At 35.4% G+C, this 13,892-nt stretch overlaps 1 protein-coding gene across 3 annotated transcripts in view; it reads left to right on the top strand.

Annotated features, from left to right (window-relative positions):
* Positions 1-13,892, top strand: part of RFC1 (replication factor C subunit 1) — a 42,580-nt gene that overhangs the window by 19,010 nt on the left and 9,678 nt on the right. For all 3 annotated transcript variants that reach the window (XM_075148942.1, XM_075148941.1, XM_075148940.1), the window contains 9 exons: positions 5,256-5,488; positions 6,211-6,285; positions 8,189-8,266; positions 9,129-9,216; positions 9,312-9,613; positions 10,696-10,803; positions 11,337-11,516; positions 11,823-11,927; positions 12,926-13,325. In XM_075148942.1, coding sequence (XP_075005043.1) covers positions 5,256-5,488; positions 6,211-6,285; positions 8,189-8,266; positions 9,129-9,216; positions 9,312-9,613; positions 10,696-10,803; positions 11,337-11,516; positions 11,823-11,927; positions 12,926-13,325 — 1,569 coding nt within the window. The remainder of the gene's footprint in view (positions 1-5,255; positions 5,489-6,210; positions 6,286-8,188; positions 8,267-9,128; positions 9,217-9,311; positions 9,614-10,695; positions 10,804-11,336; positions 11,517-11,822; positions 11,928-12,925; positions 13,326-13,892) is intronic.

Here is a 13,892-nt window from a genome sequence, read left to right as displayed (position 1 = left end):
CTTTAGCTTAAATTTATTCAGCCTTCTAATATATTTTACTGCTCCCAAAACTTCTTTCTAAAGATATTTTTAAAAGATAAGTATATATATTTGACTAAGAATTTTATTTGGTATATACTGGACAAAGGGGTATCAAAGGCTATGTAGTTTGGCACTAAAGTGTATAATTACAATTAGACATGGCAGTTATTGCATTGAGGTCCTGGATCCCAGAACCTTTTTCCCTTAAAGTGAAAAATATGACAGAGGCAACTTCTTGAAATTGTCTTTGATATTTGGAAAATCCAAATGTAAATTGATTTCAGGGGAGTAAAGCTGGAATGGTTCTGGTAAGCTTTATATTTTTATAACAGCATGGAACCTTGACATGTCGATATAGACTGCTAACAATTGTGGTTTAAAGTGAATGTTTGTAGTACATCTAAAATCAATTAACTTGTTGAGAAATGACATAAAAAATCTAAATGACTTTACAGACCAGTTTTTTTAAAATGTAGGTTGCAACTACTATGTTTTTAAATGAGGAGGAAGATAGAAAAAAAAATGCACTTTGCTAGTCACATAGTATCTATTCTTTTTGGAAAGAGTTGCGGGGGTTGAGTTGGAATAGACTTGCTGGCTTTTTTGAGAAGTAATGGTTATCTTAAAGATAATAATCTTAAAGATTTACTTTAAGCAAAAGATGAATACAAAACTCAGTCCTATCAAGTGGTGGGACTGTTGAGTACTGACCAGTGCATATTTAAAATAATCAAAACCTGATACAATGACTTCTTTTCAAACAAACGTTGTTTTCTCCACCCACAACTTTAGGACAGCAATACCTACTGCTCTAGATTGCAAGTTCTGTAGTACTTGTGCAGATGTGGTGCCGTTGAAACTGAATGTCCAGAATATTGTCATTTTAGACAAGTAATATATATTTAATGACTTTTGGATAGGATATAATCCTTTAGCTCCATATAGAAATCCTTGTAGTCTACAAACACCAATTTAACATGCATTTATCATAATAAATATGAGTTATTTGTAACCTGTAGATGCCCTGCCTATATTTGGAGTTGGTTTTATAACATCATAGTATGAGGTTGTCTCTGCCTTTAAAAAATTTTGCATTCTAAACGGAATAGGAACCAGGAAATTATATTTTGTACTGATGAGGAACTCAACGCTACAGAAATGATAAATGAAGATGAATAAAATACGTTGTTCTGAAGGACATCTGAGGATCTGTCCTGTGCTGCTTGTTGCCCTTGTCCCTTCCTGCAACAGATTGCTCCATTTTTAGATTGGCTGAGATCATTCCTGAACCTGAGCCTTTTCAAATGATCTGAATTTAAACAAATGTTTAACAGCCTAGATAATTTTGATAGAGCTTAGTTAGGGAACAACTGCAGATGTTGCTCTGTAATCAGCAGGTGAAACCCTATTGAGAAAGGATGAGGATAGGAAAGAGGAAGAGGAATAACAGTTACAGGTGGGCTACAGGTGTTAATTTATTAACCTAATTGTGCTACTGCTGGAACAGTATATAAAATGAGAGCCAGATGTGCTTTAATGTCATGGAATAGTTCTTAAAACCTCCAGGATTTAACAGTTATTGTTTGTTGCTAGGGAAGTTTGTCCTTGTACATTGCCTGGCATAATAGGTCCCTACACCGTGTGTAGTGTTTGCATCCAAAATAATTAAAAGCAATCTCCTGGTTGTCATGCTTGTCCGTTCCATTAATCCCATGATTAGCTTTCTCTTTGTCACATCTACTTAATTTCCAGAAAACTCGACTAGAATACATGATCTTGACTTGTGTTTTTAATTCAGAGCTAATCCTGAAAAAACCCAAATGTGTGCGCTCAGGGTATTTTTTCATGGTATAGCACACAAAAAAAAAGTGTTGATGTAAACAGGAAATACTGTTCTCTGAATAGTCTTGTTTTGCTATACAAGGATTTTTGCAACATATAAAAGTAATCTAGTTGATAAAATTGATTCCTGTTTCTTCCTTTGTGAAGTCTATCTCAACTGTTCACCTAGCAATTGCTAAAGAATGCAATTAATTTACAATTTTTATAAGCTAAAATCTGAATTTTCACTTTATTTTCCCACAAATTATTGGCTTGCTTGCATGAGTGAGAATGCCTCTCCTTTTACAGATCATGTGTTGAGAAACATTGACCTGAATAGTCCAGCAGCAATACTAGGACTCTCTTGATATTTTCAAAGTTGTAAATGAAGTCACTTCATGCTTGTAAGGAAACTGAAAGTGTACAACTGATTAACTTTGCTGTTCACGTCTGTGGCAGTAGGCATGTGTGAGCAGTTTGTTTCAAAGAAGCAGCGTTAAGGTTTTACTGAAAAAGTTGATGTTCTTAAATACTTGAAATAAGGGGAGTGCCTGGAGATCAGGCAAATTTGTGATGTGCTTATGAATTTCCTGAACCTGGGATGAAACTGTAGCCTGAGTATCTGTCCCCTAAAGCGTCTTTTGAAACCCACTTAATAGAATCGGGGTGGTTTTGTTTCCTAATGACCACTTTCATGTTCTTATTCTGTCTTTTCTTTATTTGCATTTATAGACGACTGTTCATAAGTGCTGTGAGTCTCTTGTCCTTCAGCCACCGCTTGCAGTCAATAAATGCTTCTAATCCTGTTGTTTCTAGGAAGGACATAATTAAAGCTAAGCTCTAATTATTGGTAATACTTGGTACAGGCATAAAAAAATTACTCAAATCCACATCCTTTTTAATTACAACCTTATTATATTTACTCTGCTTCTTTCTATTTGAGAGAAAGCAATATCCTGGTTTTTGTTGTTATTTAAATGGTTATGAGTGAATAATGAAAAAATCAATATTGCATGCAGATCTTCTGATAACAATAGTGATGAGTAAAGATTCTTTTCTAGCATGGAGCAGTCCTTAGCCTAAGAAAAGCTGGGAGCGGGGGGGCAGAATAGGATTTGTATCTTCTTTCCAAGACAGACAAATGTAACTACATTTACATTAACTGTTGATTTCTACTAATAGGTACATTTTACTCCTGCAAATGTGTTTTCTTGTTAAACGGAAAAATTTAAAAGAAGCAAAAATATTTCTGAAATTAAGTTTGAGATAAGCAGTCTCCTATTCAGATCTCAAACTATTGTAAATTAGGAGCCTAAATCATCGAGTGTCCAAAACTCCCAGATATGTAATAGTTCGTTAAATTGAGCTAAATGACAGTAAGAGATGTACCACTGCCTAGGGAAAGTAAACCGTGTTGAGAATAGTAAAGCTTTTAGCTTTGTGGTAAAACTTGCTGCTGTCAACTGAGGGCCTGGGCTTGAATTTTCTCTTCCATGTATTGCTTTGTGAGTTGAATTGGCTAAAATGCCATTTTCTCATAGATAAATTTTTGTGTTTAGGCATTCTTGATTTAACTGCTGAACCAATTTCCTCCCTTACAGATGTATCTTTGTTTTATTTTTCTTTCTCTCTAAACTTTCTCTCCCAGGAATAGTCAGGATCCCTCTTTGTACTTGTTAGATTCTGCTTAGTAAGTGTTCAGTAGCAGAAAGTTCCAGGTGATGCCTATAACACTCTTGTTACTACCATCTATTGAGAAAAGGTGAAACAAAAAATAATTGTTTCCCTCCATCTCTGTCCAGTGTATAACAAAAATTATAGATGACAGACATATGACATCATCTAAACTTACGGAAATGATTAAGAAAACAATTTTTTGTATGAAAAGAAATATGGGGGCTTAAATTAGAGATGACAGGAAAATGAAGGTATTTTTGTGGTAATACTGTCAATTTAAGTTCAATTATAAAACAGATGTTTAGAACATTCTGTGTTTATGATATGTTGAGGGAAGTGCCTGAAATGTCTCTATTCTGAGAAGAGTAAAATGAGACTTCAGTTAGAGACATGTAAATGAGACAGCCTCTGTTTCTGTTCCTCTCAAGTCTTTGTGCTTTATTCTTGCTGTGTCTAATGTTCATTTTGGGGATTTTCTTGCAGTTTGCTACTTAGTCCTTGCACACTTTGAGTTTTTAGAAAAGTTCACAAATAAGGTGCTTTTATCACTAATCAAGAAGTTTGTCCAGTGATATTTGTCTTCTGTGCTGTCATATTAGTCTAATCATTTGGCAATTATATCTGTAGGTTTTTGTATGCTTCAGTGATCAGGTTTCATTTGTATAACTGTCCGTAAGACTTCACAACATGAAACAAAACTGTTTGAAGTCATTGGTAATCTTTTTTTGTTGATTGACTGGATGAAGAGTTTGGGTCCAGAATGAATAAATGGCCATCAAACCCTCTTTCTCTTTTTCATTGCTGGGAAGACCATGTCCTGGCTATTATAGAAGAGTCCTAAAAGGAAAGATTGAGTTTTTATTCAGTGGTCTGTGGGCTAATTCTTAATGAGACTGTGTATGCCATTTTTCCTCCTCCTCTTAAATTGAAATATCTATTTTGTATGCTGACCTCTTGTCTAATTTCTATGTTCTGTGATATGGCTGCATTTCTTTGAGATGGTTTTGACTGTACTGGAAGGAGAGTGTGTTGAAGTGCAGAAATGTAGAGGATGTAGAATAGTTCATAGAATCTCTGACTAAAAGGGAAAAAGTGAAAAATGGTGTTAAAGTGTTTCTACTGAAACATTCATAAGCTGTGAGCAGTACTTTAAAAATAACTAGTAAGCTGATTTAAGAAGCTTTTTGTATATACAATGTTCTAATATTTTCCCTTGGTTTATAATGTAATATTGAGAGGGTCTTAAGAATATACAAGTCTACAAAGCCTGTATTAGCTACTCTGTTAATGAATACTGTAACATAATAAAATAAATGTAGCTTTGAACTTCACATTTTAAGTGAAGGAAGAGTTGTGCTGTTCAATTTGATGTGGCATTAATTAAGGAGAGGTTTCAAATTTCAGTGACCTAGATTTTCTGTTTATCGTCTTCCCTATGTAAGAAGGGAAGGTATTCTTCGCGAACTTCTCTAAATGAGAGGTAATGTATGAACACAAGTAGCAAATTTTATGTGTTTTTATTTCAGTACTGAATCTATTGAGACTTGAGCTATGCTGTTAAAGATGCTAAATACTACGTGTTATGCAACTCAGCCTTTTTTTCAAATAACTTCTAATAGCCTGTAACATTTTCTTAGGATCTGAGTTGATGTAATCTGCCAAAATAGTTCTCTTGACACTTCCATTATAACTTAAGTTCCATGTACCAAAAGTAATAGAATACTATTCGTGTTTAGATGAAGAAGACGACTTTGTCAAGAAAAGAATTTCCCTGAAACCGAAGGAGAATGGGACGTCAGCGATCGGTTGTCCAGGAACAACTACAGTGAAAAAGGAAGATGTAAAACCACGAGCTAAAAGCAAACCATTATCTCCAGTGAAACAGACTCCCACCTCGGCACTTGATTACTTTGGGACAAGTAGTGTCCAACGATCGGAAAAGAAACTGGTAGCAACTAAAAGGAAAGAAGTGAGTACTGATGGTGTTCCTTTAGGCTGCTCATGTGTCTGATAGCAGATCAAAATGGCCAGTTTAATGACTGCAAGGAGGTACTTAACTGCTTGTTCTACTTAATGTTACTTTTTAATGACCACTCAAGTATAAGTTCAATTCTGATGATATGTGCAGGCATATCAAGTCCTCAAATGCAAGTTTAGAGTAGCATTTCCATGTTTGAGAAGATAGCACAAAGCTGAAAGTAGTGTTTTCTCTATTTCTTTTTCTCAAGTGACTTTTCTTAAAATTAGGTAGTTTTCTGAGATTAGTGAGTGGATGGGATAGTTTATAGTTGGGGGCGGAGGGCAGGAGGAAGAGGAAGGAGGTTGTTTTCCCAAGCTTTATGGCACATATTCATGGAATAACAAAGCAGCAAATAAAGTATGGAGGAAATTAAAAATTCACAATGTAGTTACTGATTTCTCTTTCAAGTGGGCCAACTGTGATAGCTTCAGAGATGTTCAGCATTGTTTGAAGAAATGAGATATTATAGCATGGTTTTGTTTTGAATAGTAAAATCTCTTGAAAACAGCCTTGTTTAATAGTTTAAGTTAGAGAGCTAGGAATAAAATGCTGCATGTCTCATTCCCAGTCCTTTTCTAATAGCATACAAAATGAATCCTTACAGATTAAATTATTATAACTTGCACAATATTGGGGAAACTGAACTGTTGGCCTTTTTTTCTTAAATATAGCCTTCACAAAGCAGAGACAGCACACTAGATGATGAGGCCATTGCTAGGCAACTGCAGCTTGAAGAAGATTCAGAGGTAAAAGCTATATAAATTTGCTGCTCTATGCCAAGAACAGTTTGTTTAACTTAAAATTGGTTTTTCTTAAGAAATTAAGATGGACTTCTCATGTATGCTATAAATAAGTGTAATAAAATTCATCTGTATACTTAACTCTTGCACATATGTGCAAACATAGTCACGCAATTATTTTTATGGGCATTATTTCAGTTACGTAAATAGAACATCGCACTTAATGTATTTTCTGTTTATCCATACTTTCTCTACCTGTGCAGTTGATGTGTCTGTAATAATCTTGCTTTTCACACAGAATTCACTTTTTGCTTCCTCATGTTTTTGGTTTTTTGAGTGGTTGGTTTTTGTTCTGTGTTTTGTTTTGTTTTTAATTCCCTGGAGTGAAAAATTAAAAGCCATTGCCATCCATGATTTGTTTCACTTGTCATCTGAGTTTTCTTATAATTGAGAACAATCTGAATGACCCTTACGTGTGTGTCTTAAACTTTCCTGTTTGAATCAGTGCTAATATGAGGAAAAGGTACACTTGCCATACTTATTTACTTGCTTTTGGGAAGATGAATTCATTTCCCATATACTGGTAATATTGAGTATCCTTTGAAATAAATATATTGTACATGCAAAACAGTCTCATCCTTGTCCTCCCCAGAGGTGTGATGAATCTAGCTTTAATCTATTAGAAGGGTGAACAACCTGTCAGGAAAAACAAGGTGTTGTCTTTCATTTGAACTGATCTTATCTATAACACTCTCATTGTCTATATGTATCCTGAAAGGAGTGTCCTTTATTTTAGGTGTATCTGCCTCAGTCTGGTTCGCATTTGGGCCCTTCCTCTTTCTCACTGTACACGGGGAAGATAGATGCATTTCGTCGTTACAGGCACATAAAAAATAATGCCTGTGGCATATTGGTTTGATAAAGTCATCTGTTTGAATCTCATAGCATGGCATGTTGGACTTCAAGACAATTATGAGAGGATTTTTGTTGTTGTTTTGTTAAAACAATGGCCAATATTTATTGGCAACAATATACACTATTCAGGAATAGAAAAAGTGTTCCCCAAGGGGCTATATTGGATAGGAAAGGTAACTTATTGATCCATTATCACTGTAGGTGTCACGTTTATTTTGTTAGGTGAAATAAAAATGAAACCAACCTGGCTTTTTTTTTTTTTCAGTTAATAAATAACTCTCTCAGATTCCATGTACAGTATTTGTTACTGGTTCTTTGATAAAAGAAAATCAGTTGTTTAAGTAGAAATATTAAAAAGTAGAAATATTAAAGAGTTAAAGTATATTTATTTCCATAAAGTAAACAGAACTGGCAACAAGAGCTGGTCTAAGGGCAGTAAGCTCTCAAAACTGCCAGAATGTTTTTTTCATATGATATGTTGCTAGCAGTAAACGAGAATAAAACATTCATTATTGAGACATAGTAATACTTAACATTGTTCCTACTTGTCTTTTGGGACTGCTTTTGGAAGTTTTCTAAAGTCAAGAGGCTGCATCTCGGTGCTAGCTGGTTGTTGTGAGATCCTGCCTTCAAGTTTTGATTGTTTGTTAAATGAAAAGGATACACAACAATAAAAAATATTGAAGGAACAGAAAACCTCTTTTGAAAACAGGTTATACGGGCTTATTAATGTTACTAGCGCAACAAATCCAAACTCTGCTTTTCTCACTAGACTTCAGTCTCTCTTTTTGGGAGAAACAACTAATTCTTCAGTCCCACTTTCAGAAATGTATTTGCCTCGTGTAGGATGCACTTTTTCCAGTTATGTGCTGTCTTATTTTAGATAAACTTTTTGTCTTGAACAGAAAATAGAGTTTTAAAAAATTATAGTAGAATTAAATCTTGTCAGACATGAGCCTAAAAACCTTTTTCTTTCTTTTTTTTTTTCTTTCAGCTGGAGAGACAGCTGCATGAAGATGAAGAATTTGCTAAAACTTTGGCCATGTTGGATGAAACACCGCAGAAGAAAAAGGTTGAATTCTGTTTAATTCTAAAACAGAAATTGCATTGCTGGGAGTTCTTATTTAGACACCTAACCTTTGTTTTGAGAATTCCATATAAATGCATTAAAAACAGCAAGAAAGTGTTTGCATGAAAATAACGTACTCGCTTTTCATACTTTCCTCCTGATTTTTCCTCACTCAGAAAATAGTGACCTTCCTAATCAGACAGCAGGCATTGTTGTATCTTTGTGCTATCTGCTTCTGTTGAAATGGGAATTTAAGTTCTAGTTCTAATTGAGTGTGGTGTGTTGCTGAAGACTCATGCTTTAAATCGGCTATAGCTCCATTGGTTCAGGAGGACCAGATCAAGTAAAATGAGTCAATGGCACAAGCTGTTGAAATGTGATGGGAGAAAAAGGAAGGAGGAGAATACTTTCCTTGCTTTGAGAGAACGGGCAAGCAGGGATCTTGAGAGTTTTGAGACTAACTCCAGTGGTGGGAATCTTCCCAGTTCTCATAGCTTGTGGTGTAAGGCACAGTAAAATATTTGCTGGGTTGTACATCAAGGCTCTTAGAGTTTAGGATTGCTAATTTGAATATAGCAAGTATTAGTAATTCTAGACTAACCAGTAAACTAATTAGGATCGAAATTTACTGTAACCTGGAAGTTTGTCTGGCCTTTGACTTAAGGAATGATTATGTGCATGGCTGAGTGCAGAATTTGCTCATCTGCCTGCCTTTGATAGAGATTGTATTGTGACCTGTGGTAGGGATCAGCTTTGTTAGGTGTCACTCAGTCTATTGTATTTAACAGTAGGGAAACTCGGGGATCTGGACTTGATGGTAGTTCGGGACATGCATCTCTGACTTCGGCATTGTGTATTTATTTAGGCTCGGAAAGATTCAGGAGAAGAGCAAACAGTACTGAGCATCAAGAGGAGTCCTAACATGACAGAAAGATATAAGCAGTCAGAAAGAGGTAGGACATGGAATATAGAAAACATTTCACCAATTTATAGTATTAATGACATACGTTCTTATATATGTGCTCTCCTCCCTCTGCCTCCTTTCAAGTGAAAGCAACAAACTCGACAGGTGAAGCAAAGAATTACACTGCAAAGCAGCAAACTAAATCTGAACATTCAAAAGGCTCTCGTTTATCCTCACAATCATCTGATGGTAAAATAGCAAGAGAGTTGACAGATAAGACCTTGTCTTTGAAACCTGGCTCTAAGCTTGTGTCTCTGAAACAAAAAGAAGAGATTGCTGAAAAGGAAAGAGGTGCCCAAAGTTTAGTATCAAAAGAAAAAGCTGCTTCAGGGAAAGAAGAGAAGACAACACCAAAGAAGGAGAAAATTTCTCCCAAGAAGACTGAGGTAGGAGCTATCAAAATGAATTTAGTTGGCTTGGTGGAGTTTGCAGGAAAATAGTTTTCATTTATTATTGTTTATGTGTCACTGTTGTAACTTGGTACTTTGAATCTTCCAGGCAATTTTTAAGAATTTGAATTCTGGGAAGGCTTTAAGTTCCTAGCAATTGTAAAAATACAGGAAAAAAAATTAGCTGGAAAAGTGTAAATTAAATGCATGAAGGAACTGAAAGTTCTTTAATGCTCGTTAAGGTATGCATGTAGACTGCAAAATCAATTCGGTGCTTTTTCACATTTAACTTCCCTGAAAAAATGCAGAATGCAGGAATTCTGACACTTAGTGAGCATAAGCTTATTTTTATGTGAGTGTGGTGACCTTGTGGATCTGCTTAGATATATCTGTTAGAATGATAAATGGCATTTTTTGGTCTGAAGTATATTTCTTATGGTTGATACATTATGTAGGAATATAGTTTTAACTGTCTGATTCAGTAACTGTAATTATTGAACGCACTGGCAGTTACTGGCAACCTTAAAACATACTTTTTAATCATAAAGTACAAAATATCCAGTTTTGACACCTAAATAACAGTTGTAATTGGGAGGGAGAGCCTGCAACTTTTTTGGAGGTGAGTTTTAAATATTTTTTTTACTGATTAAAAAGCTTAAATGTCTCTTAAAAGTAGAAATACTACGAAGTAGACGTGTAAGTGTAGATCTATAGCTGATCATCATTCTGAAAAAAAAAAGGATGTGAATTTAAAGCAGTAATTTATTAAGTGAGCATGTATGTGTGGAATACAGATGAATCTACAGAAACCTGACAATAAACAATGGGTACATATTTTTTTTTAAACTTTCAGATGAGTTTTTGAAATAGTTTTAAAAAGAACAACAAAAAATACCTCAAAACACAAGCACCAAAACCAGAACAAGCTTCGGTATTGCATGTTAATAGGTTAAAAACAAGCATTAGAACTTACTTTTCCTTTGGTGCATAAAAATGTCTTAAACTGTGATGCTTGAGTTTATTTTGTTGGTTTTATGTATGTAATATGTGTATTAATTTTTTTTTCCCTCCTGCCCAAGTCTGTAAGTCCTGAGGACTCTGAAAAGAAGCGAACCAATTATCAAGCCTACCGAAGCTTTCTTAATCGCGAGGGTCCGAAAGCGCTGGGTTCCAAAGAGATACCTCAGGTAAATTTGGCTACAGCAGAATTCTGTATGTAGAAGTGAAGTGTGTCATAGACTTACTGTTGCAAGTGATCTAACAAGTATCAACTAAACTATTTAAAAACTGGTATTTTTTTCAAATAAGAGATATATATTGGAAAAAGCTAAAGTGTAATGCAAAGCAGTGACTAAATGTAAGGAAATATACTAAGAAATTAAATTCAGTATTTGGTTTATGAAGTCATGATGATGAAAAATAGTTACTGGTCTTAAAGTTGAAGATTGCTGTCGCTCATTTGACTGACATGCTATTCTTGAAGCACAGTGTGTTACAAGTATGATCGGTCAGGTGAACAATGTGTGGAGTTTTGTTGGTAGCTATTCCTTTTAATGGCTTTTGAACTTTTAGAACTATTGCCTAGCTAGGTAGCATAGGCTTATTTTTAAAGTTTCATAGGGTTTTTGACGTGGTAGGGGGCTAAAAAAGTTTATGGTAAAGAGGTATTTGGTAGAATTGCATCAGGTAATGGCATTTTCTGCAATGCTCTGGTTCTCAGGGAGCTGAAAACTGCTTGGAAGGCCTGACATTCGTAATTACAGGTGTTCTGGAGTGTATTGAAAGAGATGAGGCCAAGTCTCTGATTGAACGTTACGGAGGAAAAGTAACTGGCAATGTCAGCAAGAAGACAAACTATCTGGTTATGGGACGAGACTGTGGCCAATCTAAATGTGAAAAGGTGAGCGCCCCTGTGCCTGAGCGAGGTAGAAGTGAAACTGTGAATTGTTCACATCTAACTCTATCGATTTTCAGTATCTCTGCCAAAAGGAGGCAGTACTACCAAGAAAGTGCATGTTAAAAAGGAAAAGCTGCCTAATGTTTTAGGGCTTTGTTTTGGTTTTGTTTATATGTGTGCACACACTCACACTCTCACACTCCCTTGTTGTTGTTGTGTTCCTAAACATAGTTGTCACTGGAAAGCACTTTGAAGTGAATTATGTAACTCCTGACTTGACTTGACTTTTAATTCTTACTTGTGCTCTAGGCATCAACTTTAGGGACAAAAGTTATTGATGAGGATGGCCTGTTTGATCTTATTCGAACTATGCCAGGCAAGAAGTCCAAATATGAGCTGGTGGCTGAAACAGAGGTTTGTTTATTATAAACTTAGGGGTTTTTTTTCTTTTTTTTTTTGCTTTGGTTTGTTTTTAATTGAAAGGAGTTTTGGTCTTCTGTTCCACTAACAGTAACCCTACGATTGTCAGTTTGACCTTATAGGTTAAAAGTGTTGAAGTGAAAATTTTATATTTGTGTTTAAGACTTCTACTTGGGAGCTATAGGTTTTTTTCCCTACCTTTCATTTTTATACTCTGATATTATTCTGTATTTTAGGTATCTGACTGAGGAGGTAATTGTATCTCCTTAGATGGTTTCAATTTTAAACTTTGAGTATTTGTTTATTCTTTGAAATAAGGAATTGTGACTGATATCGTGTGGTACCCAAACAGCCCAATATAAAATCGTACTGTAAACATGGGACAACTATATGGAAACCATGTATATATATAACAGATTTTGTCTTTATGTGGTACTTGAACTAATAATATTAAAGGGATATTAATTTAAATATTAAATTATTTATTAAATTCTATTAAATTTAATATTTTTTGGGGAATACTGTAAAAACAGTAACAAGTTTTTTATGCACACTTAAATTTAGTCTGTAATGGCTGATAAAATGTTACTTAAAATCACTTTCTGGAAGTGTTGTTTTGCAAAAGCTTTGTGGGTGTCTGGCCCATTTTTTCCACCCTGAGAGTCATCAGTTTTGCTTTTTTTTTTTTTTTTTTTTTTTAAAGTGATGCATCAGGCTTCATGAGTAAGGGGACTGCTCTTGGACTGACCAGAACATTTCCTTCCTCTTTTCTGTGGCTTGTGCTATAGAACCAGGTGGCATCATGTTCAACAGTGGTTTATTTTTCAGAGAGGAATAGTTCTTTATCTGCTCTTGAAGTTCTTTTTTTATCAATACATAAGCTTTGTTACTATCTTAAGCACTCCTGTACATGTGTTGAAAGACAGCATGTTTATTTACTGTATGGGTTTTTTGAAAATTCCTTTTAATTTTCTTACCTTTACTTTCCTAAGGCAAAGAAAGCGGAGTCAAGACCTAAGAAGACACCACAGAAAGCTGAAGCTGGAAAAAGGAATTTTAGCCCCTTCAAAAGGGAAGCTGATAATAATAAAAAATACAAGTCTACTCCTGAAAAAGGACATACCGGCAAATCTGTCAAAAAAGAAACCACTGCTGTTCGAAAGCTTATAGACTTTAAACGGCAGACTGTAGAGAAGAAAGAAGCCCCAAAACCTAAGGAGAACTCAGTTTTTGAGGTTAATGAAGACGGAACAGAGAGATTGCTATGGGTAGATAAATACAAGCCTGTGTCTCTTAAGGCAGTAATTGGACAACAGGGTGAGCAAAGCTGTGCCAATAAACTGCTCCGATGGCTCCGAAATTGGCACAAGAATACCTCAGAAGATGGGCAAGGTGACCAGCGCGGTTAACTTCTCTCTGTGTTCTTCCATGCCAATCACACTGCTTGGTTCCCTGGACCAATAAGGGCCTTTGAGATAGATAGAAGTCGGGAATGAGGTTGCAGTCAGATAGGTTTTTAGCAGCAGTTGAGCCTGAGTAATTTTTTTTCTTTTTTTGTTGAAGCACTTTGTTTGTTCACTTACCACCACTGCCCAGCCTTCCCCCACTCTCCCCCCCACCCCCCCAGAAAAAAAAAACAACACCCAACCCAAAACCAGAAAAGCAAACTGTGTCTGAAGATTTTTTTTTAAGTCTTGTATTCTCTTAAATGTGATTTTTTTCCAAAGGAAACCAAAATAACCTAGCAGTAATGTATATAAAAATGGCCTCATATTCAGTGAATTCTTTCTCACCAAGAGAAATGTTGGCCAATGCTAACCTGTCTGTACACATGGTGAAAATGCAGGATAGCAACATGTCTAAAGAGCTGCCATCATGCATGGGGAAGAGATGAATTGTTAAGGTCCTGGTTCTGCCTGACAAGCAGCCTGTGTCATCTGTAGTGTTGTCATCCTGTAG

The sequence above is a fragment of the Calonectris borealis genome, chromosome 4 (assembly GCF_964195595.1).
Source record: "Calonectris borealis chromosome 4, bCalBor7.hap1.2, whole genome shotgun sequence".
NCBI lineage: Eukaryota > Metazoa > Chordata > Aves > Procellariiformes > Procellariidae > Calonectris > Calonectris borealis.
The sequence above is the reverse complement of the archived record's forward strand: the minus strand, read 5'-3'. Positions and strand labels throughout refer to the sequence as shown.